Below are 25,513 nucleotides of genomic sequence, written 5' to 3' on the forward strand. Positions count from 1 at the left end.
GGGCTGAAGGCGGCACTAAACCGCTGAACCACCCCGGCTGCCCTGGGCTGTCTTCTAATTGTGGATGGAAGCCTTTCTTCCAGGAAGGAATCTGTCATCCACAAGCCTATAGGGAAATCAAGCTGGGATAGAGCTCATGCTTGTTTCTTTGTCTGGCAGATACTGCCTCACTCATTTCAATATCCCCAGAACTTGGCACAGTGCCTGACATATAATAGGTGCTTAAGAAAACATTTATGAGTACTTAAAGGCCTACTAGTCCTAATCATCTGAGGTAGGATCTAACAATCCATTCCAGATGTATCAGCAGGATTGGTGGTTTCTCATTCTTGGGCAACACTAGACCTTCTTAAGGTTTGTGCTTTCCCCCCTTCAGCACAAAGACTCACGGACATTTGTTTTGTCTTTATTGGCAAGTCAAAAAATATTTTATTTAATTTCATTGAAATAACAACCCTAATAATTCACATTTACTCAATGTTACTTTGTGTCAGGCACAAGGCCAAGAACCTCACACATGACCTCACTTAATGTTCACAATGACTCTATGAAATAGATATTATTATTACCCACATTTTATAGATGAAAAAAATAGCAAGACAACAGAGTTAAGCAATGTGCTCACAGTCACAGAGATAGCCAGTAGCAGCACTGGAATTTGAATAGGCAATAGACCAGAACCCAAGATCTTAATTAATATACTATGTTGCATAATAAAGTAGTGATATCTCATTTCATTATGCGTTTTTGCAAGTACTATAATGCATCCCTATGGTTATCAGGGTTTGAAACGTCAAACTAAAAAGCATAAGGGTGGGATCCCTGGGTGGGTCAGCAGTTTGGAGCCTGCCTTCGGCTCAGGATATGATCCTGGAATCCTTGGATCAAGTCCCACATCAGGCTTCCTACATGGAGCCTGCTTCTCCCTCTGCCTGTGTCTCTGCCTCTCTCTCTCTCTCTCTCTCTCTCTCTCCCTCTGTCTTTCATGAATAAATAAATAAAATCTTTAAAAAATAAAAATTAAAAAAATAAAAAGCATAAGGGTTAGACTGAATCATATTCTAATAGCAGTGGGATTATGATGTCAAACACAGCACTGGGAAGGCCTTCTGGCCTTACAAATCTGGAACTGAAGAACCAGATTCTTTTTTTCTTGCTCTTCTCCAATCTGCTGATGTTCATTGTCCTAATGTATATCTCACATTAACGTTCTACAAATAATTTTTTTAAATACAGCCATTATACATATGGCAATATTGTGTATTCGTTTCAATAAGATTTTACATTCCATCCAGACTGACATCTCTTAAAACTTAAAAAACAGTTCTACGCCTAGATGCTAATATATATGTATACACACACATATATATTACTAAGGCTGGGTGAACATGTTCAAGGCATATACCAGTACTAATCTGAGAAAGGTAAGATAAGAGGCTTAGAGAAAACAGTTTGTAATCCTGATGAAATATGTTCAGTTCCAAGAAAAAAGTTCAGGGTAAAAAGGTAAGAGAAGGAAAGAAAATCTAGCTCAGATCAGAACAGTGAGACAAACACTGTTGAATCTAATTTAAAGAGTAATACTAATTGTGCTATAATATTCATGGAAAAAGAACAATGAGACAAATGTGTGTATATGTCACCATTTCATCTCAAAAGACTCTACCTTTGCTTCCACCCCTACATTCTAGTCCTTCCCTATTAGCTCTACCATTCAAGTTTCCTTGAATTCTGTGCTCTCAACAAATAGCCCAAGTGTACCCTATCATTTCAAACTGTGCTAATCTGAGTTCTTAAATATTTAAATGGAACTCTTCTATTTTTCCAACTAAATTATAAACTATTCAAGAGATACAAGACCCCTGCTTCATGTATCATGCAATAAATCACTGCACTCTGCCCATACTCTCTGAAACACTTGATTTAGACATACCTAGTCCATACAGAGTAAAGAGAAATATACAAAATGTTCCACTGGACACCATAAAAAATGCCAGTAGTTCATGTTCTATTCATTTTAAATAATAATCATCGATGTTGGTAAAGTTGACAAAACACTGTTCCAACTAAATTAACTTTAGAAATTTGATAAAAAACTTAGTTTTCTAGAACCTTCTTTTTCCCTGTAAAGCACCTTCCACCTTGGCGGGACAAATAAGGGACTCAATAAATATTGGCTTCCTCCCATCAAAGCACAAAGCTCAGCTCCCTATAGAGTACACAGTGACAGCAATGAGAACCAGGGTGAGCTTAACCAAACTGTAGAAACCACCACCCACAAAGGGAGCAATACTTGGAGATGTGTGTGTTGAGGAACTTGGGAGGGGAAGATAAACACTCAAATTTGTGGATATGAAGAGTTAGTAGTTCAAGTTAAAGAGGGAACCACTCATCTCATTTCAAAGTATTTTAGCTGACATCACATAACTGGCAAGACCTGATAACAACAGTTATTTTGAGCATCTGCTTTCTGCCAGGTTCTGTGTTATATATACATTACTTCATTTAATCCTCCTCCAAACTTAAAAGGTGAGTAAAAATGTCCCAATTGCATGGATGGGGAAACAGAGGTTCAAAAAATTAGAGCTGTGTTCAAAGTTTCTTAGCTACAATGCAGTAAAGTGTCTTCATACCCAGATCTATCTAACACCAAAGCCCATGCCTTTCCCCTGAAGGTTGCTTCAAATGATACTGTGAGTTTTTATAAAAACAAAATCACAATCTTACTGCAATATAACCTCCCACAGTAAAAGTCACAGATGGTAAACAGATGGCCCAGACTCAGCCAGACCCTAAATGTTGTCAATGCCCTATAAAAGTAAGTTCTCTTCTCATCCCCCTTAGCCCTGCCATCACCATAGACCACCCTTCTCACCCATTCTAGCAACCCAGACCTCAGAATGCCTGGGATAGGGGAAAGAAGTAGGGAAGTTACTTCTACAGACAAGACAGGATGAAATTCCTCTACTGATACACAATAAGGCATTTCCAGGTTTTATCTAAAGCTTCAATCAATCTTTTTTGCATGACAATTTAGGCATAGACACCAGCCACTTCAACCCAGATGAATTTTCTATCACACCTGCTCACCTGAAAGGATGTCACAAGCCAATGAGAACGGACAATGGAGAGGATAAGCACTGGATAAGTGAAAATAAGAAGCAGCTTTTTACGAAATTATCAAGATACGCATAATCTACCCCCCCCCCACACACACACATACACACACCTTGAGCCAAACATAACAGTGTTCACAACATAAATGGATGAAGTCAGATGAAAACATACTTTGCTGGGGTTTGTCAAGTAAAGCTTCATTTGAATTTGTCCATTCACGATAAAATGTATATCCTTGCCCTCAAGAAGGTAATGATCATGTTTTTCTATTATAAGATTCAAAGATCAGAAGTCTTTCTGTCCCAACAGTCAGAGAAGAGTGGTCAGGCTGGTCATTAGCACAAAACAAGTGGGCTCCATATAGAAATCTTTTAAAAAAGAGGTCCTGTGACTCAGTGCTCTCTAGGTCAGGGCAACAACAGAGAGGAGTGGAGGCCAAAGTGGCCTGTAAAGAGGGAAGCAGCCAGGTACCAGCACTATCAAAGGGCCAAGGATGACTCACCTGCCCAAATGCTGGGAAGCTCTCCATCCCTGGCCTCCCCCCACCAACAGAACCCCCAGGGGACAAGCTTTCCTGTCATTCTCCCTCAAAAGCAGAACACCATATTGGAAATAATCCCACTGTCATGGGAGGGAATTTGTGCCTCGTCTGATAAAGAGGATGATTTAGCTTGCCAATCCACTGACACTAGTTGTAACATATTTGTTTAACAAAAACATAAGATATGAAATCTGGTTGCAGAAATGAAATAATTAGTAATAGCAATAATGTATCTATGTAAACTAAAAGCAAGCAACTCAGTGAAAAACTAAAATATTTGCAGGCCATGTTGTTTCTAACAAAATGAAAAGTTCCTTAGTGAGACTTACAGGGAAAAAAAAGATATGTTCTTGATTGAATGTTACTGACAAGATAGCATTGTTAAGTTTAAACCACTAAATTATCAATATCTGGACATACTTGTGAAACAACAACAGAAACAGCTTCCATCATGAAATCAGATGAAAGCCTACTCAGAAGTTGAGTGAGCTGAACACTACAGGCCTTACCCAACTAAGTCCATCCCACTCTCCCAGACATTTTCTCCCCTGCAACCATCCCTGACTACCACCTCTGTACAGAGAAACTTGGGATACTGTAGAACTCAACCCTGGAGGCTTTAATCCTGGCTTCCCCACTTACTTGCATATCTGATGTCCTTTCCTCACCTAGAAAATCCCTGCCCTAACCCTTGTACAGAGCTGTCAAAGGAACAAACCATGTAATCAATGTGACAGCACTTTGAAAGAAATATTCAGCATTTGCAATGATGCTGTATTCAGGATTTGTAATAATAATACAAAATTTGAACAGAAATGATGAATTCAAAACTAAATACAAATCATTTTGATAAAAAAATTACAATAAGTAAAAAGGATATGAAGGATAACATTATTTAAGTGAGTACCAGTCATATGTACTATAAAGCAGACTAAACCCGCAGCAATTTCTTTTAATAAAGTGTTTTAGTAGTTATAAAATCACTATTAATTACTATTAATAGTTTTAGTTGTTATAAATCACCATTCATACAATTGTGTCTTCATTCGTTTCTATAATCATTCAGTTACTTAAAAGATCATTTGAAAAGGACAACCAGGGCTTTGATGTTCAATATTATTATAATAAACATTAAACACAATTAAGGATCGAATCTAATTTATGGGTATACATTAGTGCATGATTATTATTTTTAATTATCAAAAAATTAAATCTATGTAACAAGTGCTCCACAGATCCAAGGCATGAGAGTAAATGATTTTATATTTTGCTATGGCTTGCTAAGTCAAAAGGTACTTCATTTTACATTATTTATAATATATAAGAATGGTTTTGCTAGCCAGAAAAATAAAACCTATTTCTATAACTATATATATTATTGATGGAGTTTTTAAAAAGCATTTTCTAAAATTTCCTAGTACTAATAACAATAATATCACTAGGGCTTTAAATTAATAAAAAATAATTTTTAATTTAAATGCCCAAATTAGCTCAGCAATATTAATATATTTGGAAGAGGAAACTAAAATTAGTATATTTTAACATTTGCTGCTTTGTGATAGGATACATAAGGCTTTATATTCACATATTCTGCGGGAACTTTTAGGGCTTTATATTGACATATTCTGTGGGGGCCCTTTTTAATTGTGGGAACTACTATGGTTTGATATAAAAGAAGAGCAAAAATTATTGGACCTGTAATAATCACAAGAGACCCTTTTACCCCTTTTTTCCCTTTTACATGAAGGAAATATGTCTCCTTTGACATTTTGTCCAAACTTTTCTACAAATTCAAAGGGTTATTTAGTAGATAGTGTTACCACTAATGTAAATTGCCCATTTGTTTTGCTTTTTTGTAACACTGAAATAGAAATTTTAACATAGAAAATTCCTTTTATGTGTTCAGTGAATCACTCTAAAACAGTCTATGAGATTTTCCACTGAAACAATGTTCTATCCTAAACTTAGGATATAAGTAAAGAAGCCTTTTTGTTGTCTTTACCAACAAAAAATGGTTGAAGATACTAAATTTATTTGATTCCAAATTTACCAAAATCAGTCTCAAAATTTCTCTCTTTTACTTTCCAGAAAAAAAAAATCAGAATTTTATTAGCTTACAATTCTCATTAGAAGTCTATATTTTAAAATACACTAGCTTTTACAACTATATCCCACAGAAGTCCCCTCCCAAAATATCATCTATCAGCCAACCTACTGAGGTCATAGAACAGTGAGTACTTGATGAATGTCAGTGACAGATTGTTTTTAATGGCAGCAGTAAACTAGATCTCGTGTATATTTTTGCAACCCTCTACACACAGTGATTTTGAACCCTTTAAACGTGCCATCAGGAATGGCACAGTGGCTATGCAGGAGAATGTTATTTAAGATGAAGAATCACGATGTCTGTAGCTTGCTCTGAAATAATTCAGTAGAGAAAAAACCTGCACATACAAATAAACAAACATATAGGTAGAAAACAACATAAGACAAATACAGCTTGTATTATAGGTGATGTGTGTGTGGAGGAGTATTCATTGTACTAGTCTTTCAACTTTTCTATATGTTTAAAAAACTATGTTTTTAGATATTATAAATGGGATTTTTATACTTCATTAGTTTATCCTTAAAAGTATATTTTTAAAGTTTTATTCTTATAACATATGAAGTTTAAAAACCTAAAAAGAATCAAGACTGTTCATTTTTCTAGAAATTACTTTTCGTAGTTTATTGGGTGTTCCACATTTTCAATTTTCTTAACATTGAGTACTAATATTTTCCATCTGAACTAGCTATGAATAATTAATGCTACTAATTAAGCAACTCAAGGAAATATGAACTCAAGATAATTACTGCTTTTACACAGAATTCCTTGTACTCTCCCTATTTGTCTGGGCCTTCCCCAATATTCACTATTACTAGACACTATCCCCATTCATCTATTCTCCTGAAAATAGTCAGGGAGTGTGGCATGCCATACTTCAAAGCCTGTGGGCACTCAAGATCTGTAAGAATGATTTTTATTTTATTTTATTTTATTTTATTTTATTTTATTTTATTTTATTTTATTTTGATTTTCCTTTTTTTCTTTTTTTAATGTGGAACATAAAGCTAACATGGTATGTGTGTCTTAGAGAAAATCATGAACTGGTCAGTCTTTTGGTTTGAAAGGAGTTTTGTGTTTTGTTTTTGTTTTTCAGTTTTAACGAAGACCTACATAAGCTTTGGAGAACCTCAAGCACACAGAGAAAAATTTAAATATTTAAAAAATGTAATCATAGTGCCTTCTCCCTTTCCAGTCTAGATTCTCAGAACACCAATATTTTGTATGATGGTCATACAGAGGCAGGTAAAATACCACCTGCCTCTAAATTCCTATATTCCCTGTTGTAGCTGCTTATTAGAACAAGGTTACTGAATATTTCTATTCATCATCACTTTTGTCAGATAATAGTGATGGGTATTTCTAGGCATATTTTAACTTCAACAATAAACTGACCATCAGGAAATCTGAAAAATGAATTACTTATGAATGTAGCTTCCATTAATGTGTCACACCTTCAATTAGCCAATGCCTATTGGAAATTCTCTCTCTACTTTCATGATATGAAAATCCCTTCAAAATGTATGCTATTAAAATGTCTAAATTGGGAAAACATCTGGCCTGTCAAATTATGTGGGGGGGGGCTTGCGGTTTTAAGTATATTGTTTGAGGTAGCATATTTGGAAAGAATTCACTTATCATTCTCAGGCTTCATAGGCAACTAGCCTTGAAAACAAATGTATGTGGTGGTTCACTGCTACCATAGAGAATCAATAGCCATCTATTTAATTTGCTAAGACAATGTAAATTAGTAACTTCCAGCCAGATGTGTGATATACACATCAAACAAACTGCAACCTGTTCATTATGAAAATCCTGTCAACACACACAGAGCCACTTGATGACATTTCATCTAAGGCAGTTTCCACATTTGCAGCTATAAAATTCGTCCTGAGGATTTTTATACAAAGAATTGGAGTTGAGACTCATAAAAGAGTAATCAATTTCAGCTTTTCATCTTGTGTGCTTCTGTGTGTTTATTTCTATTTTCATCCAGAGGTATAAAACATTTAGAGAAATATGAGCCATGTTATTTTTCCTTCTGTAAAGCATTAATCCTCATTACATCTTTTTAATCTGATGTAAAGTTGGTAGCCTAATCCTATAGCTCTGAAGAAGTGTGTAAAGTGAAGAACGACAGAGTCGAGGGAAGAAAGAAAGTACACTTATCCACTGGAAAACAAAACAGAATATTTCAAAATGACTCCAAACATAAATTAAGCTTACCCATTGGGAGGTCTAACTTGCATTCTGATCATTTATATGGGTCTGTGTGACTATATACCCTGCTGTTTGATAAAAAATGATTACTAACCACAGGCACCTACCAGAGAACAGAGTGTATGTATAATGCTTGTGATGTCTCAGACATACAAAGCACCTTCTTAAAGAATGTCCGTTTCCTTTCCACAGTAAGCAGACATAATTTTTCACTCCTTAATACTTCTGCTTCAGAGAGTGGCTTCTTTTATGAATTATGTTTTGCCATTTTCTCTTATGTTTATTTTAATAATATAAAAATTGCATTAATAAAATAGATGGTTTTGTTTTATGATACCCAAAATGTTGGTATGTTTTCTGCTCTGTATTAAAATCCACAGCTTTCTTGCTATTACAAAAACCTAATAGCATTTATTTTAATGCCACTTATTAAATGAATGGAATAAAAAGATTCTTCTTAATAACCAGCTATTATTCTTGAATACTGAATCCTCCTTTAAACCAAATTCATTTCCCAAGTCTATTGAATTAAATTTTCTTATTAAACAGGGCACAGAGTAAATAGTCGTATTGCCAAGCACAATGTTTTCAAGTACTACATTTTTAATTTGGCAATTTAAAACAAGGTGGAGTGAATCTGGTCCTCATGGCCTGGAGTATAGTCTGATTCCAAATACTACACCTTAACCAACTTCCTAATGTGAAAATAGCATTTCTACTAAAGCAAGTGCCGGGTGTGTCAATGCTTCCAAAGTAAATAACTCTCGAGGTCCCCTAAAATCACAAGAATTTCAGTGACTACCAAAAAAAAAAAAAGAAAGAAAGAAAAGAAAAAGAAAACCAAAAAAAAGGGGGGAGGGCAACTGTGCACACAAAAGGGTTCTTCATAAAGGCTTCAAACCTGAGCAATTCAACTTCACAAACATTATACAGAAGGTGCTTTCTTCACCAGCCGCACACCACGCCACGTGATCAGCCTGCAGGGCCACACCGGAGGACCAGAAACAATTATCATTTCTAGAAAGAATAAGGCTCAGACGTGGCCACAGCGGCCATCCAGCCGGCTGTGCCTGTAGGTGGCACGGAGAGGCTGGCTCCTCACCTTGTGATACGATCGCATAAGGGGCAGGGCCTGGGCACCGGCCAAGATGTGCAGCATTAGCTTGGGTCCCTTTGCTTTCTGGAGGTTTTAAGTCAGACCCTCCTGGTCACTTCAACCGCCTTTGTGGTTCAGCCTAAGAATCACTCTCTTAGAACTCTTAACTTTGATTGGAGACTCTGGTTAAAATTAAGAACTTCAAACCCAGATTTGAAAAAGTGAAACAGATGTCCTGTTTGTTAAACCATAAATGGCTCCGTACGTTGGACCCTTTTCCTCTCTCATTCTCTTTTTTTTCTTTCTGCCGCATTAAATTTTATTTAATGCAGAGTTCGCTTAAAAGGTTAAAAGAGAGAGAGCGAGCAGAAACAGAATATAGATTGTGGGCGGAAAAACTCCTAAATCTTTCCCGGGAATACAACGAAGGAAGCTTCTTCCTAAAGATGAAAGTGCTCAAGCTGCCGCCTCGCAGCACAGCCTGCATTTGGGGTCAGAACCTGCATCCCAGGGGGACCCCAGCCTCGCCTAACAGACAGCACCCAGCACCCGCACCCTCTTGGAGATCGGGGTTGTCTGAAGTGGGCCAAAGGTTCCAGACTTGCACTCACGTGAGGACATAGTTGACGCTGACGATACAGTGTGGCCTGGAGGAGCGGCTGTTGTGGACGATGGTCGCATAGCTCTGCACCCAGACCCAGCCTCCGTGCTTCGCCAGGAACCTGTAGTACTTGGTGGTCACCTGCCCCTTCACGAGCACTGATGGACAGACAGAAGGTAGCTGGGGGTGGAGGAGCCCACTCCAGGTCTGGCCCCAATGCAGCCCCTGGCGGTGGGAGTGCGGGTCCCTATGGGCCCTAATGATTGCACCGAGGCAGGAGGGAGGGACACACCTCCAGGACATTCCCAAACGAATGGATTGTCCTGTTATTTTTGCATCGAGTCCTCCAGTCCCTCGAGACTGGCAAAGGGGTGAGGGACACTTAAAATTGGGGGTCTCCCCCCCATTCAGTTTTCTAACTGGGGAGGGGAGGGTCTGGGCGGCTGAACTGCCAGGCTCATGGTCTCTTTTCCTGCAGATTCAGTTCAAAGCAAAGTCCTATCGAAAGCCAAGCAGGTTAGTGCACGTGAGCCAAGTGACCTAGCCTCAGTTTTTAATCTTTTCTTCAGTGAGGTTTGCAGGGGGCGGGAGAGGGAAGCATAAAACCCCACCTGGGGGAATTCAGAAACCCAGAAACTCTCCGCGGCGGGTATTAGAGAAACAAAGTGGGGCTCAGGTGGGAGCAGCGGCTCACCAGGGCCTCGCACCACCACCGGGGGACCAGAGCTCCACCCATCCGCTTCCTGTGGACTTAAATCACGCCCTCCCCCCTCCCCGGGACGCGCGGGGTAGTCCGGTGCCGGGAGGAGCGGCGCCTTACGCAGGTGGTGGGCGCAGCGCAGGTGGAAGGTGTCGCAGCCGTGCACGTGGTGGTACAGGGTCTTCTCAATTAGGTCCTGAGGTTCGTACCCCGTCAGCTCCGCCACTCTGCGGGGGGCAATCCTCACGCCGTGAGCTCAGGGTAGGGGGATGCCTGCCCCCCACCCCAGACACCCATCGCACCCCTGGGCGCCCTCCCCGCGCTTCGCAGGGCCCCGTGAGTCGCCTCATCTGCAAAATGGGCTCAGGCGGTAGAGGAAGAGCCCCGGGTCACTGAGCAGGGCTGTCCTCCCGCTAGGGTGATCCCTTTTCCGCCCGGGGCCACCCACCTGGAGTCCAGGAAGATGAGCTTCATGTCCAGGCTGGCGCGGAACATGAACATGTTGCTGTGCAGCTTGATCTCCGTGACGGCGCTGGGAGGCAGCGAGTGGCCCACCGCCACCAGGCCCACGTTCTGGTAGCAGCCATCGAAGGGGGACATGTCCAGGCTATACTGGCGGATCTTCAGGTAGCCGCTGCAGTGAATAACCTGCAGTGGAGAGTGAAGGGGGGAGACTCAGCCACAGCCAGGAAACATCCCCGGGGAGGTGGGTAAGGGACTGAAACATTTTTGAGACTCTCCCGAGCCACCAAAGGCTGGGTGCGCCGCGCCCCGCACTGAGCTGTCCAAAGTGATCGGCGTTCCCGCGTGTCAAGGGATTGGCTGTACCGAGCTCACCTGGGAACTTGTGAAAAGACAGAGGCCGGGCAACACCTGGCCAACCCTAACTCCTCAAAATCGGGCAGTGGGGCCCTGGAACCTGCATTCTAATCATGTTTCATCTCCTGAAACAAGAGAACCATGGATTCCAACTAAAGCTCTGGTTGGCTCACCCCTTGGTGGTGGGCGGGGGGGGGGGGGGGGTGTCGGAATCTGACGCTGTGGGTCAGCTCTAGCATCCACCAGAATGACCGAACTTTTCAGACGCTTTACACGCCCCTAACTAAGGTGCATTATGAGTAACCGGCCCCAGGGAAACTGAGTCTTACAACTCGGTGGTCCCCAAGTGTTCACAAGGCTCAGCCACTCTGGAGGTGCTCCGGGCAGACGCGCTTGGACGCGTGCGGCGGGGGCGCGGGAGCTGCCCTGGGGGCGCTGGGGACGCGGACTGGCCCCTCCCGCGCCGCACGCTCCGCCTGTGCTGCCTTTACCCCTACGCGGCTGGCTCGGGTGGTCCCTCTCAGCCACGCACCTTGTAGCCACCGCAGGTGAGGCCCGCGTTCCTCTTGGCCAAGACGCACTTCATCCTCAGGAAGAAGGAGCGCTCGATCTCATACTCTGGGAGAGAGGAGCGGAGGGAGGCGCAGGGCGTGAGACGGGCGGTGCGGCGACCCGGTCCCTGCCTTGGCTACTGGGGAAGAGCCACAAGCGAGCGGAGGTGGACCCAAGTGTCGCAGGCCCGCATCTGCTTACCCTGGACGAAGTGAGAGTGGTAGGGCTGGTGGGCCGTGAGCACCGCCGTCATCTCGTCGTGGTCGGCCGGGTGGATGTATTCATAAATGCTGTTCCCAGTCAGCTCTACCTGTAAAGAGGGGGCTATCACCTTCTCCGAGGTGGTGGGGTGCCCCCGCAGGGCTGCAAGACTGGACCAGGGTGTCTACGGGACTGCGAGGACAGGAGCCAGAACTGTAGGGTCAGTCCTGCGTTTTTAATTCCAGTTCTGCTGCTGGCTACCTATTGCAATCTATCTAAGCCTCAGCTTCCTCAGCTATGAAAGGATATAATAATAATAAAATTGTTTATTTTTATATTATAAATTTATTTATTTATTTATTTATTTATTTATTTATTATTGTAATTACAGTAGTAGTCGCAGTAGAAGTTCCCTGGCGATGTTTGGGTAAAAATATCAGACATTAGTAAGGACCCCCTGCCCATGGTGTTTGACTAGTGGTAGGGACTCTGAAAGGTAGGATAAGGGGTAAGGATAAGGGAAGCAGAGGAAAAGGAAAATGCAGCTCTGCCAACTGAGATGTTTCCAGTCCCAGAAGTGCACATAAAAGAGCACTGGGAAAGCACCCCCACCCTTACCGCGGGCCTCCAGCTCTGGGTGTAAACACTGAATGGCTGGAGGTGTGGACCACTCACCTACCTGAGAAAGACCCAGGTGGACTGAGGCTGTCTCTGAGATGTACATGATCTTCCCATCCGGGGCCACCACAAAGATGAAGCCGTCCAGGGTCTAGGGAGATAGAAACAGGGTTGAATGGAGAGCCCTCTGGGCTATGGGGAGAAACTGGGTTGGGGGGGCAGAAGTTAGAGGTGTTTAGCCAGAAGAGCAGACAGATGGGGTAGAGAGAGGCTGACAGGAAATAGGCCATAGGAAACCTGCCACCAGAGTCCTTCTTTTGTTCATTCCACTATGTTAGCATCTGAGACATGCAGCACACTGGGAGAGGCCCAGAGGAAGTAGCTTTGCCCTCCAAGACTCAGATCCACTAAAATGGACAATACAGACATATCTATAGCATACACACACATATATGGGGGGGCAGGGGATCACAGCCTGTGATGAGGTGGTAGGTGATGGTCACCGAAAGAAGGAAAGCTTTCCTGTATCAGTCTTAGGAGGACTCCGTGGTGGCAGCATCTTATAATGGAATGAGTACCAGCAGGGCTTGGGAAATGGACACAGAGCCATTAGGAAGGCCTGGTAGTCTGAAATGTTTGTAGACAGAAGGCAGCTGGCCAGTATAGCTCCAGAAAGAATCTAGGAGAGGGGGTTTAGGAAATGAGAGGTTTTCGAGGCAGCAAGTCCATAGAGCAGTTGTATAGTGTGTACATAAGTATGTTTACATCAATGCATCAAATTGACAGGCTCTCCATGAAAGAAAGTCTTAGACTTTCACTATCCCTTTATCTCTGTGAATGAGGCTTCAGTCCAGGCAGTGGAGACATAAGGATGAGTCAGATCCTGCTCTCAAGTTGCTGCAAGTCCAGCAGCAGTGACTGGCTAAAGACAGATATAATGTGCACAGATAAATAGTGCTGTGGGGGCCCAGAGGCTGAACGGCCAGAGGTGGGGGGGTGGTACTCAGAGAGGCCTCATGGGAACTGTTTGAGCAGAGCCTTGGAGAGGAAGCTTGAACGAGAGATGGGAGGAAGGGTATCCTAGGCAGAAGGAATGACGATGACAAAGGCAGGGACTGGGAGAAGGTAGTTCTGGTGCATTCAGTCATAGTGGACTTGGTGTGCCAGAGATGGGCCAAGAAAGTACAGCAGTGCTGGGTTTTTGGAGAGTTTGAGGTGTCAGTCTGAGGAATTCAGAGATGCTCCTGTAGGCATCAGGTTTGCAACAGTTTCTAAGCAGGGAAATCACAGGCTTAGGTGTATGTGTGCCTGCATGTGTGTTTCATTTTGTTTTTTAATAGCAGGATGTGGACAATGACTTACAGGAAGAAAAAGTGGGGATGAAGAGATCAGAGATGGTTGAGCCTAAACTTGGGTAGTGAGGAAGAGGGAGAGTTTAAGTCAAAGACGATCATAACTGTGGAGTTTACAGCCGCAGAAAGAGAGAAGCTGAGAGTGACTTCAAGTTCATTGAATCGAGGGAAACACCATGAGCCAAGATTGAAAATTTAAGGAAGCATGGTGAGTTCTGGTATGAGTGGAAGTCCGGAGGAGGGATGTAATAAATTCTTGTCTTGGAGATGCTAAACTTTAGGTTTATGCAGATTTCCAGTTGGTAGTAAAAAAGAAAAAAAAAAAAGGTCTGGAGCTCCAGAAGGGTGTCTAGACTAAAGAAACCAGCTGGAGTCATGCAAATGTGGGAAAGAAGTGATGGTGTTGGCTGAGATCACCCGTGAGGCCCTGAAGCTCTGAGAGGAGAGAGAGAGAGAGGTGGAACTGTGGAGAAATGCCAGCATTTATAGCCAGACAGCAGTGGGGGGACCAGAGGAGCAAGTAGAGAGGGAGAAGAATCCAGGAAGTTGTGCTACTTTAGAAACTGCAGGGAGAGGGTGAGTGCCACGTCTGTCAGGTAATTGCCCAACTGTCACCTTCTCAGGGAGGTCCTCTGCAGTGTCCTCATTTTAAGTGGCACTACTCAAACACAGCCCCCCCCTCCACCCTCCCCTTCCTATTTTTCTCCATAGCACCTACACCTCCTATTATACTATGTAATGCACCTGTGTGGGTTTGCAAGGCTGCTCTCCTTAGAATGTAAACTCCATGTGGGCAGGACTTTCTGTCTGGCACACAGCTGGTCCTCCTATATTTGTGGAATGGACAAAGTCAGGTAGGACAAGAGATGAGCATCTTGATGCTGTATATCAAAATGTGGTGGAGCCTGTACAGAGCACAACAGTTAGGAGAGATGCCAGACCGCAGGGAGGGCTGTGGAAGTTAGGGCAGCAGGGTGAGTGATGGAAATTGCGAGGGTAATTAAGTTCTTCCAGAAGTTTGGGATGAAGAAGAGGGAAAAGATTGGGCAGGAACTAGGAGTGAAGGATTGTTTGGCTTTTGATCTCTTTTCTAAATTGATGAGGAAAATTAGTGGGGAGCATGGAAAGACTGGAGGTGGGGTGGGGAGGGCATTGTTGAGAGACAACTGATGAAAGGGTCTCTGCGAAAGGAGAGGGACCAGGCCTTTCTATTTAAATTCAGAGATGTGGAGGCCAGGCCTGCGAGGGAATGCTTGCACAGGCCTTTCTTTGCTCTGTGACACTAGAATCTCTTTGGCCTCCTGGAGGGAGGGAGGGACAGGGGAGCTGTGGGACAGGTAAAGCCACAGCACTCCTGCCAAGAGATGCTGGTCCTGCCTGGCGCAGGCGATGAACCAGCTCAGATTCCCACCACGCTAGGGAGGTTTGAGGCTTCCATAAGAGGGGCTGGCGGTGGACATGGGTAATAATAATAATAAGGGGTGGAGGGTGGGAGACAAGTGTCAAGCCTAAAAATGCCACCGGGAGTTTTGCTATTTTAAATATTTGCTATGCGACTTAAGCGGGCAACGGGCAATTTAAAACGGTGTACACTGCAAACAAGGCGGTAATGGGCGCCTCCACATTGGGTAAACTCATTACCTGGGGAGCTGCATGTGTGTAGGGAGGGTCTGCACGCGGGGTGGGCTGGCCTGGGGTGAGGGCTCCCGGAGAAAGAGGGGGGAACCCCGCGAACTGCAGGGAGGAGACCAAGGGAGCTGCGGGCGCAGCTGGATCTGGACCGGGCGGGCTTAGAGCCCTGATGGGCATTTCTACCGGGGTCTGTCTCCGACACCACAAGGCCATCACCAGATCCCCGGTATCCCTGCGGAAATCCTTCCTTCCTGGCGGTTTTGAGGCCCAGCCGGCGCGCTCTCCGCTGAAAGGTGCCCACGGCCCCCGCCCTGGGTTCAGCCAGCCTGATGTGGGGCCTTGCGGGACCCCCTTCTAAACCGACGTGCCCAGGGTCACCTTGCCTCCCTCTCCGCCTCGAGGGGCGCCGTCCGCACCCAACGAGGTGAAGAGCTCAGCGTTTGAATCTCCGAGGAGCCGCAGGGGCTGCGGGAAGGGCCACGTCCCGGCCCGGCCCGAGCCCATTGCCCTACAAGGCTTCGGGCCCGAGCCCTCGAAGCACACGTGCTGCCGCGCGGTACCTGGAGCAGGTGCGAGCCCAGTTCTCTGCCCACGTTGTCCAAGGGGCTGGTGCGACTCGAGTGGCCCCACGCCTCGCCGAGCCCTGGGGAGACACAGAGACACCCGTCAGCGCGGGGTGGCGCTCCGACCTGGCTCGGGGTTCGGCCCCATCACCGCCCAGGCCCGCGCACGCGGGGGGGGGGTGCCGTGGGGGTTCGCAGGCACCGGGCCCCTTCCCCGCCCTCTCCACTGGCCGGGGACCGCGCGCGGGGAGCGGTCGGACTGCGCTCCCCGACCCGCTCCGCGGGGAGGGCCGGGCCCCCGCTGCGCGCCCTCCTGGCGCTGCCCCGAGGGGCCCAATTCGAGGACCGCCTTTGCCCCGAGGGACCCACGCCGAGCCCCAGCGGTAACCAGCGTGCTCAGCGGGGTGAGGGACGCTGTTTCTCTCCCAAAGTTTCATCGCCGGCCTTATCCGGAGGCCGAGGACGTCCATCCCTCCAGTGACTGCCCCGGAGAATCCCGAGGCTGCGAGCCGGTCCGGCTGGTCCCGGATGGGCTTTCTCATTGGCTGCCGGGCTCTCCAGCCGTTCCCCCACCCTTAGGCCTCAGACTTCAACCCGTTTGCTTTGCAGCTGCTTCCAGCACCACCGTCCCTGAGCAATCCTTCTCCCTCTGTTTCCCCGCCCCCCCATCCCACCCGGCGCCAGATCTGGACTTACACATCCTAACCTTGCCTCTCAAAAAAAAAAAAAAAAAAAAAAAAAAGAAGAAGAAAAGTATACACTTGTTTTGAAGTTTCTTTCCAGTGCTAATACCATCTTAACAATATTTCCGTTCCCTATTGGATATAGACAATCATTCAATTTTTCCACTTTCTAGGTATCATCTATTAACAAAGACAGCCCCCCCCCTTCCTCTTCTAGATGCTACCACGTTAGGATCTTTCCAGGCTTTACCAGAAATCATTTCCCCGGTGATGCCTAAAAAAAATAAAATTCTCTGGATGCCTGTGGCTGATTGGGAAAAAAAAATTAACATGGAGTCTGCTATAGTACCTGTTTGCAGAGAGAAAACACGAAAACAATAAGGCAGAGGAAACTTGAGGACACAGAGGTTAAACTACCTACCACTCTTTACAGGTGATAGTTTTAAACAATGTTGCTGCTGAAATTAATGTGACTGGGGAGTTAAACTCTTTTATTCTTACCCCAATAAACAAGGTTTAACATGACAAAAAGGGGGGGGGGTGACTTACTGATTTACTGCATTAAAGTACAAATCACTGTGAAGTACACAATGACAAACACACTCGCATTGTAATATGGGGGTGAGGGCGGGTCTTTCCGAAGAAAACACGGAGTTGGACTCTTAAAAATGTGTTGGCCAGGAGCTGCTTCCTAAGCAAGCGATCAAAACCCTGGTAACGAGTAACCATGAGCGCCCCTTAAGCTCAAATCGGGTCTTTCTGGGTGTTTGCACATCTAAATAAATCTAACGATTTCCCCACCGCTCTGCAAACACTGATGCTCCCCGCCCGCGGCCGGACTCCTCTCCCTCCCTCGCTTCTAGTCAATCCCTCCTGCCTCTTGAGCCCGCCCCGGTCTCCCTCCCCGGAGTGACTCGGCGGCCCGGCCGCCTGGGTCCTCCTGCGCTGCGGAGGGGGGCCTCCGCCCCAGCCACCTGCGCACCCCCCTCCGCCGTGTCACCTTCGCCTCGCTCCACGGGGCTCCGCCAAATATCCCCCCTGCCTTCCCGCGCCACGCGGTCATTTTCTCATCGCTGCTCGCACGCACCCACCCGGAGGTGCCGGGGGAGGGGGGATCGGTGGGGCGGGGGGGGGGGTGCCAAACTGGAGAAAGGGGAAGGGCTCCTGCTGGGAGAGCCCGGGCGGGGCCGCGGGGTGGCGCGGGCGGGCGGACGCCGGGGCCCAGGCGGGGCCCGAAAGCGCGGAGCTGCGCTGGGGAGAAGGGTCGGGGCCCCGGGGCGCGCGGGGAGCGGGCCGCGGCCTCCCCGCGTCCGGAGCCTTGTCCCGAAGGGTGCGAAGCCCGCGCCTGGGGCCAACGAACGTCTTCATTCTAAACTTACGACGTTCTCCCCAATCGGCTGGAAACAGCCCGGGGACGGCCTCCCGACCCGAATCATTTGAAAATCCCCGAGCTGGGCTCGGGGTTAAGTACCGGTTCCGAACCCCAGCGCCAGCCTCTGCAGTCTGTGGTCTCGGGTTGCGGCCTCATTAGTTATGCGCCTACGAGGGCAAAACAAGACTTCCCCGCAGGTTAATAAGCAGCCAGCCCGGCGCAGGTTAACAAGGGCCTCCCTGGCCCTCTCCTGCCCCTACCCCCACACCTTTTAAGGACCCTTTTGCTTTCACGGAGCATTGCCTCCTCTCTGTTCGAGGCTGAAATCTCCGTCACACGGTTTTGGCTGGGTTAATGTTTTATAGGGGACTGGCTGCCCTGGTCTATCCACCTGCCAGGCTTTCCTGACCTCATCCTAGGGCTGAGCTCGCCCTGCAGCCTTCCCAGGACACCTTCTGAAGCCCCGGGTCAAGGGCCCTGCCTCCCGAAAACTCCTGGAGCGGGCCAGGGACCCCCTCTCCCCGGACCCCCTCACCTCCTGCCGGCCGCGAGGCGCTCCGGCACCCAATTTCAGTGGGCGAGGGGGGTAAGCTGAGATTTCGTTTCTGCACTTGACCTACCGCAGAAAATTCACAAATCCTTTGATTGTCTGTTTAAAATGAGGAGGAAACCAGCTCCCTTTGCGGCAGGATTACAGTGGGAACAAGATCTAAAGATTCTCTTGTAATTCGGTGAGGCCGAGGGAACGGGGTTTTGCAAAGGAGAAAAGGAGCTCTGCGAGGGAGGCGATAACTAAATCGGGTTTTAGACAAAAGGATTTTCCCCAGCTAAAGTGGCCGAAGACAAAGGAAAACATAATCTATTTTGGAAGATTTCCAAGATATGCCACATTAACCTTAGCAGATAAATTTTTGCTTCTCCCCGCCCCCCTCTTCCCTTAAAGTCTGGTTTATCATATTTACATAAGTAGTATTAGAAGGGATGTATCTATTATGGATCTAAAGGGCTAGCTCACATTTCATGTGAAAACCCCGGGCGAAGTTTCACTCTTACCCTCAGAGCGCGGTTGAGCCATTTCCATTTAAATACCCCCTGACCCAAGGATTACCTCAATGGACTGACTGCACGGGTTTTGTAATTTCCTGAAAATGAGATTTCGATTTATAAAACAAGAAACCAATTAGTAACCAAATGAGGCGAAGTAGATCCACTAAAATTGACCTAATCCCACAGGCACAATTTAGGCCCGTTCTTGGCGAATGAATGATGAGCCCCAGTCTAGCGTGAGCTCAAAGCATCATCCAGCTGTGTTATTACAAGCAGCAAAAATAAATTGATCGAGCTTTTCCTTCGGAATGAATTTCATACCCTTGACAAAATATAGATTACAGCCCTGGCATCATGCGCCTCCTTCACTCAGACAGGAAGAGGAGGAAGAGAAGAGCTTGTTCTACTGTTCCTTCTCCCTTCTCTTTAATAAATAAACTGTATCTCAATAGAAATGTGTCCTCCTTGCAGCAGGTCTCAGAAAGCTCCCTCTGACTGACAGATCGCGACATATACCTTTTAAGGCAGTTTGGGAGGGGGAAGGGGACTGGAAGAGCTGTCCCTGGATTTGATCATGACTTGGTGACTGAGATGGGAAGAGCCCTCCACCACCGTGCTCCTAACTTCGGCCCGGGGCCCCACGGGGAGGGACTTGTCTCAGCCACCTGGGTTTTCATCCAAGGCCTGCGGGTCCTCGCAGAGGACATGCTGTCCAAACCTCCCTCCACCACCTGAGACCAGCAACCTAGGGCTGGGGGGGGGGGGGCCTTAGAAGCCGAGCTTCCTGGGGGAAGGGAGGGAAGGAGATTGGGCACCCCTGGACAAGACAGGGCGCCTGGCGGTCACTGGGTGGAAGGCTGCTTCCCGAGCCCAGGTGTACCCACCCCAGCCTTCAGGACCGTGGCCGCCCCAGCTCCAGGTCCTCTCCCACCGGTCACCTGGCTGGTGTGGCCGACCTCCTGAGGGCCACGAGGGCCCCGCGGAGCCGGGCTTTGTCCCCAGTGTGTGTCCTGCAGTCCCCCCGAGGGTTGGCACTCCGCAGTGGCCGTGCGTGCCTGCTGTCCCCAGCGCGCCCCCTGAGACCCCTGGCCGCGCCCGGGGGGAGCCACTACCGTTAGTTGTGAATCTGGGGTGGAGACTGAGGGTCACAGCATTGGTCGTCTCTGAACCCTCGCGCTGCTCTGGCCCCGAGGCCGGAGCCCCCAGGTCTGGATGGAGCAGGCCAGCCCAGCCCGCTGTCGGCGTCAGTCCGTCAGTCCGTCAGTCCGTCGCGAGCTGCAGAGACGAAGCACAGGCGGGTTTCGGCCCGGTCCCAACTAAATTATGGGACGGAAATGCACGCGGGGTTGACACCAGTGCCTGCGTGACGCTGGAAAAGGTCAAGTGGTGTCGCCCCAGGGCTCCGGGTCTTCAAAAGGGGGCGGGGAGGGGCAAGGCCCTCGCCCCGCAGGCGGGCGCGGGTCGCCGGACGGGGCTGCCGGGCGGGTCCCCCGTATCCCGCCTGGGTTCCGTTTGGCTGCGGGGACCCGAGCGGGGCACCGCGGTCCGCTGGCGCGCGGGATCCCGGCTGCAGGTTACGCAACCGCCAGTCCTTGGGACAGCGGCCCGGGCAGCGCAAACGGCGGACCTCTGCGCTCTGGGACGTCCTCGAACCCTGGAGGTCGGAGACCTGGTCTGGCCCGCGAGGAGACTGGAGCTGGGCACCCTCGGCTGGCCTAGGCAGCGGCGTACGTGCTCGTCCCAGCTGCGTGCTTCGCTGCTACCAGGGGCGCGTAGAAGCTTCTGCAGGGTCGCTGTCTCGGGTCTGGTCCGAGCCACCGAGGTGGCGCGACTCTGCGCGGGACCCGCCCCGCGGATGGGACAACCTGCAGAAAGTTTGCTCGGCGCTTCTCCGACGCTGTTCTCCTACTTTCCAAGCAGCAGGCCCCTTGCTAAATGCGTAAGGGTTCTCCTCCCCCGCTCAAAATGTAAAATTCCATGAATCAGAGACCGGCAGTGGTTGGACAGTTAACATCATTAGGTGATGGGTCTAAACCTCATTCTCTTGAGAAATACCTGGGCCGACGTAGAGAAATGCAGCCAGAATGTACCGGTTCGAATTGTGTTCATATTTGTGGCTGCAAAAGCTCCCAACTGCAAGGATTTCCCCAGGATTGAAAAATAACTCCCCTAGAAATCACATTTGTCCTCTGGAAATGGAGCCTGATTTTAGCTTCAGGTGTATGATTGCACCCTGCTTAAAAGCATCTCGCTGTAGCTTATAACACTCTGCTTTGCTGTTATTGTTTTGATTAGTGACCGCTCCCTTTAAAGAAAAAAAAAAGTATTTTCTTCACTGGTATGATCTACAATTTCTAGCACATAAATCTGCCTTGCAAACGTTCTCTTCGGAGTTTAGTTCTGCACTCTACGTTTTAAGTCAACATCAAAACTGGAATTAAACAGAGAAAACCAGCGTGGAGTATAAACTGGGCTTAAAGGCTTTTAAATGAGAAAAACTTCTGTAAGAAAATAAACACGGAAACTTAACGCTCCATCATTTCCCCCAGCAGCAAGAAAAACAGCTTTAAATCACCCATCCACGTGGGAAATGGGGCCTCTTTTTCTCTTTCAGTTCTCAGCCTCTAAAAAATATAAGGCGATTAAGGATTTCAATCTTGAGGTGAATATTATAGAAAGGGTCTGTGGAGGTTTGTTTAATCATCCTTGTCCTTCCAGCCTTTTGTAGAGACTCCCTTTCCTGCACGGTTACTAATTTCAATTCTGTGATTATTTTTATTTTCCCAAGACATCTTGACAATGAAATGGTGGTGTGATGTTACCAAGATTCTGAATGGCTATAGATTTGAAAACATGTCTGGTCTTTTCAAAGGCAGCAAGCCACTACGCCCCCAGCCAAAACTGTATTATATCTGGATAACAAATATATATATATATATATATATATATATATATATATATATATTTCTTTTTAGTTGAATTTGTCCTATTTTGCACACAAAGTCACACCATGTCTCTTTTTTTGTCCCGCCTTTCTTGCTTTGATAACACCAAAGACTTACACATTTCTCAAGTTTTTTCTTTGCAAGGCTCTTTTAGAATGGAATATGCTGCCAATGGGAAATATGCAGTTTCAGTGATTTCACAGTAATCTTCCCTGCATTTTTTAAAAAATATGAAGTCTCCGATCTAATGCTTTATTCTTGATTATTCTAAGCACTCATATCCCGTTCCTGTGTTCTCTCTCTCTCATTTTTCTTTCAACAGTTCAATTTTACGCACTCAAATAAGTAAAAACTGAAGTTTGGCCCCAGACAAGGAGTCTATCAAGAACCTGGGATGGTGGTGGTGGCGGGGGGGGGACCTATATTTAGTGATGGGGAATTAGCTATATTTTAAGAATTTTTTTTAAAAAAAATTTTCAAATGTAAGTATGGGAAGATTTCTGTTTGTTGATTTAAGCCTTTTGCTATTACCTGGGTATTGTAGATGAAATGTAATCTGAGGCAAAACAGTGGAGTATTATAGTCATTGTTGTGCCTATAACTAAGATGTTACCAGCTTTATAATTGTTTTAGATTATATACCTTGCAAAATCCGTATGTTATGTGGGACAGAATGCTTACCATGATCAAATAGTTAACTTTACTCCATCCTTAGAACAAAATCTAAGGCCTACTATGTGCCAGAATGGCATCAAGATAGGTGTAAAGATGAACCACGCTTTCATATTCTTTCCACTTCTCATCACTAAAAAACATTATACGTCCACGTAAAGTGCCCAGTTTCCCCCTCAGCCACGGACCGGTCTTGTCTCCCGCAGGCCTTCAGTCCACGGCTGAACCCAAATTTGGCACCCTCTGCAGGCTACGCCTGGTTTTGCCGTTTGTGATTCACCCCTTTGAAAGATGTTGGGTTGCGTGTGTCTTGTTGTTGCTGTTGTTGTTGTTATTGTTTAATATTTTAAAGGGCGGTGTCTGGCTTTTGGAATTTTTGGAAGCTAATGCATCCTCAAAACTAAAACCTCATCCCTAGGAGCCAGCTGTTGGGATGACCCCGTCTAACTCACCGGGTGGAGACTGCGGGTGAGTTATGAGCTCAACAGTAGCTGGAGAAATAAATGATGTGCCCAGAGTTCACACATCGCCCATCCCCTCCTCCCCATAAACTCACACCAGTCCACAGGAGACGGGGGAAGAGGGAGGGGCCCGGGGCTCCGGAGGCAGGTGAAGGGGGCCGCGGAAAGCACAGTCGCGGGTACAGTAGCCACCGGGGGGACCCCAGGGCCAGTCTTCGCCAGCGCCCTTTGAAGATGAGAAGTTGGCTAGGAGTTTACTTTCTGTCCCTCCTATTTATCACGCGATTTCTAATTTGTGGAGTTAGCACTTACTCAAACAAGCAAGCTTGCTCTCTTAGAACCCCAACCCCGAACAGCCAAACCCAGCCCGCAGCCCCCCGGGCCGGCGACTCCCCGGGCGCCCCCACCCCGCTTTCCGGGCCCGCCCGGGGACGCCGATCCCCTATTCTTTCCCTCCCGCGATTACTCGCAGCCCCACAAGCAGCACCATATGCTTCTTCTGATCAAACAGCGAGCGACATCGGCACCGATAATTGACGAGACCCGCTAGAAATCACGCAGAAAGGGAGCCCACTGAGACCGCAGGGGCTGACAAATCACCGCTAATAATCCTGTTAGGAACAGCGCGGCCAGCCCAGCTCGCAATAGCTTTATTTTTATAAAGTAGGCGCTGACAGTATAAAAGACAACGAGATCTCCCTCTCTCTCTCTCTCTCTCTCTCTCTTTTTTTTAAACAGAAGGCAGAGTAGCGTAATAGTACTTTTCCCACTAGCAATTCTCAGCACAGTTTGAATGGGAAATATGGTTTTTAATATATAATCCCCACTCTCCCCCCACCCCTCACTTTTCTTTTTCTTTAACTTTTCAGGAACTTTAGGTTTTGATTCCTCTCCTCCTGCGGCTTCCAGGGGCAGTTGAGATTGTTCAAGGAACTGCTTTAAGACAAAACAACTATAGCACTACCTGTAGTTCTGGGGTAAAACTGAACTATAATTTGCAAGTTTTCCTTTAGTACCCCTGACTAATTTGGCGGCAAGTTTTGCAAGATTTTGATTTAGATAATGACTTCTAGTCAAGATCAAACAAAGTGAAACTCCAAGCCCAATAATGGCTATTTCCTTCCCCCTATTACCTTAAAAGAAAACAACAGACCCCAAACACCCAAAATCAACAATAACATAAACCCCTGCAGGTCAAATAAGACATTCTGGTTTGTAAATAAACAGAGTTCTTTCTCTTGGAATTTTGTGTTTGTTTAGTATCCTCTCCTTTATATTTCCCAATCTCCTCTAGCAAACACATATCTAAAATATTTTTAAAAATCTGTTCATATTATTTGAATGTGGGTAAAGAAAACGATGGGGAGACGGAAGAGAGAAGTATCCTTTTCCTACAGAGTATAAATGATTTTATACAGGACTGTTCTTTGAAGGCTGCTCTGTCCTCACACAGTGAATCTTGATGAACTAAATACATGTTTTAAATCATGACCAGCTCAGCTCTTCTCCCTTCTAGGCCTTATAAAATGATTTTCCCAGGATACATTTGCCAACCTGCCACCTACGCGGGCTAGTCTTCTTGATTCAACCTTATGTATTTGGGTCCTAGCCTGTTATCTCAGAGATAATATCAAGCTCAGAGTTGCAAATTACCAAGCCCCAGAGTTAGTTTCAGAATCTGTGAATCTGCGAATGTCTCAAAAACTCAGAATACGTTTGCTATAAGTAATCAAGAGACTGGGTAAATCCAGAACAAATTTGTTCATAAATATGCCTGCTTCTCTTCTGCAGAATTATAAACTTAGAGAGAAATCATTATCTGGCTTAGCTAGCTCCATGTTCGTAGGTCTATCTATATGTAGCAAAAAATACAAGGATTTGGCAATGTTCCTGCTCGCTGTTAGATGCAATTCTAACAAGAGGAATAAAAAAAAAAAAAAAGAAAGTCATGTTTGGATTACTTGTACTTTCAATCGGGCTCAGTATCTGAAGTGTTGACAAAAGCACTGTTGGGCTGCTTCCCAACCAAACATATCCGATGGGCTGGAGAGAAAGTATTAACGGGGAAGTAGAAAGGGCCACAAAAAGGCAAGAGGAATTCTAAGTTCAGAGAGGGCCCTGGTCAAGCAGCCATGCTAAACATCCCTTTGCAGAGAGTATGTATGCATGTAAGTGTGAATGTACTTCTCTGTGCAGCAAACCTCTACCCCTTCTGCC

General features: G+C 46.5%; 1 protein-coding gene across 1 annotated transcript in view; it reads right to left on the minus strand.

The window, feature by feature from the left end:
• Positions 1 to 25,513, minus strand: part of SIM1 (SIM bHLH transcription factor 1) — a 72,841-nt gene that overhangs the window by 45,591 nt on the left and 1,737 nt on the right. Inside the window, exons 3-9 of the mRNA XM_072738036.1 lie at positions 16,114 to 16,196; positions 12,627 to 12,720; positions 11,952 to 12,056; positions 11,731 to 11,816; positions 10,828 to 11,027; positions 10,500 to 10,606; positions 9,690 to 9,837 (exon numbers count right to left, since the gene is read on the minus strand). Coding sequence (XP_072594137.1) covers positions 9,690 to 9,837; positions 10,500 to 10,606; positions 10,828 to 11,027; positions 11,731 to 11,816; positions 11,952 to 12,056; positions 12,627 to 12,720; positions 16,114 to 16,196 — 823 coding nt within the window. The remainder of the gene's footprint in view (positions 1 to 9,689; positions 9,838 to 10,499; positions 10,607 to 10,827; positions 11,028 to 11,730; positions 11,817 to 11,951; positions 12,057 to 12,626; positions 12,721 to 16,113; positions 16,197 to 25,513) is intronic.

Source organism: Vulpes vulpes, chromosome 1 (genome assembly GCF_048418805.1).
Source record: "Vulpes vulpes isolate BD-2025 chromosome 1, VulVul3, whole genome shotgun sequence".
Lineage (NCBI taxonomy): Eukaryota > Metazoa > Chordata > Mammalia > Carnivora > Canidae > Vulpes > Vulpes vulpes.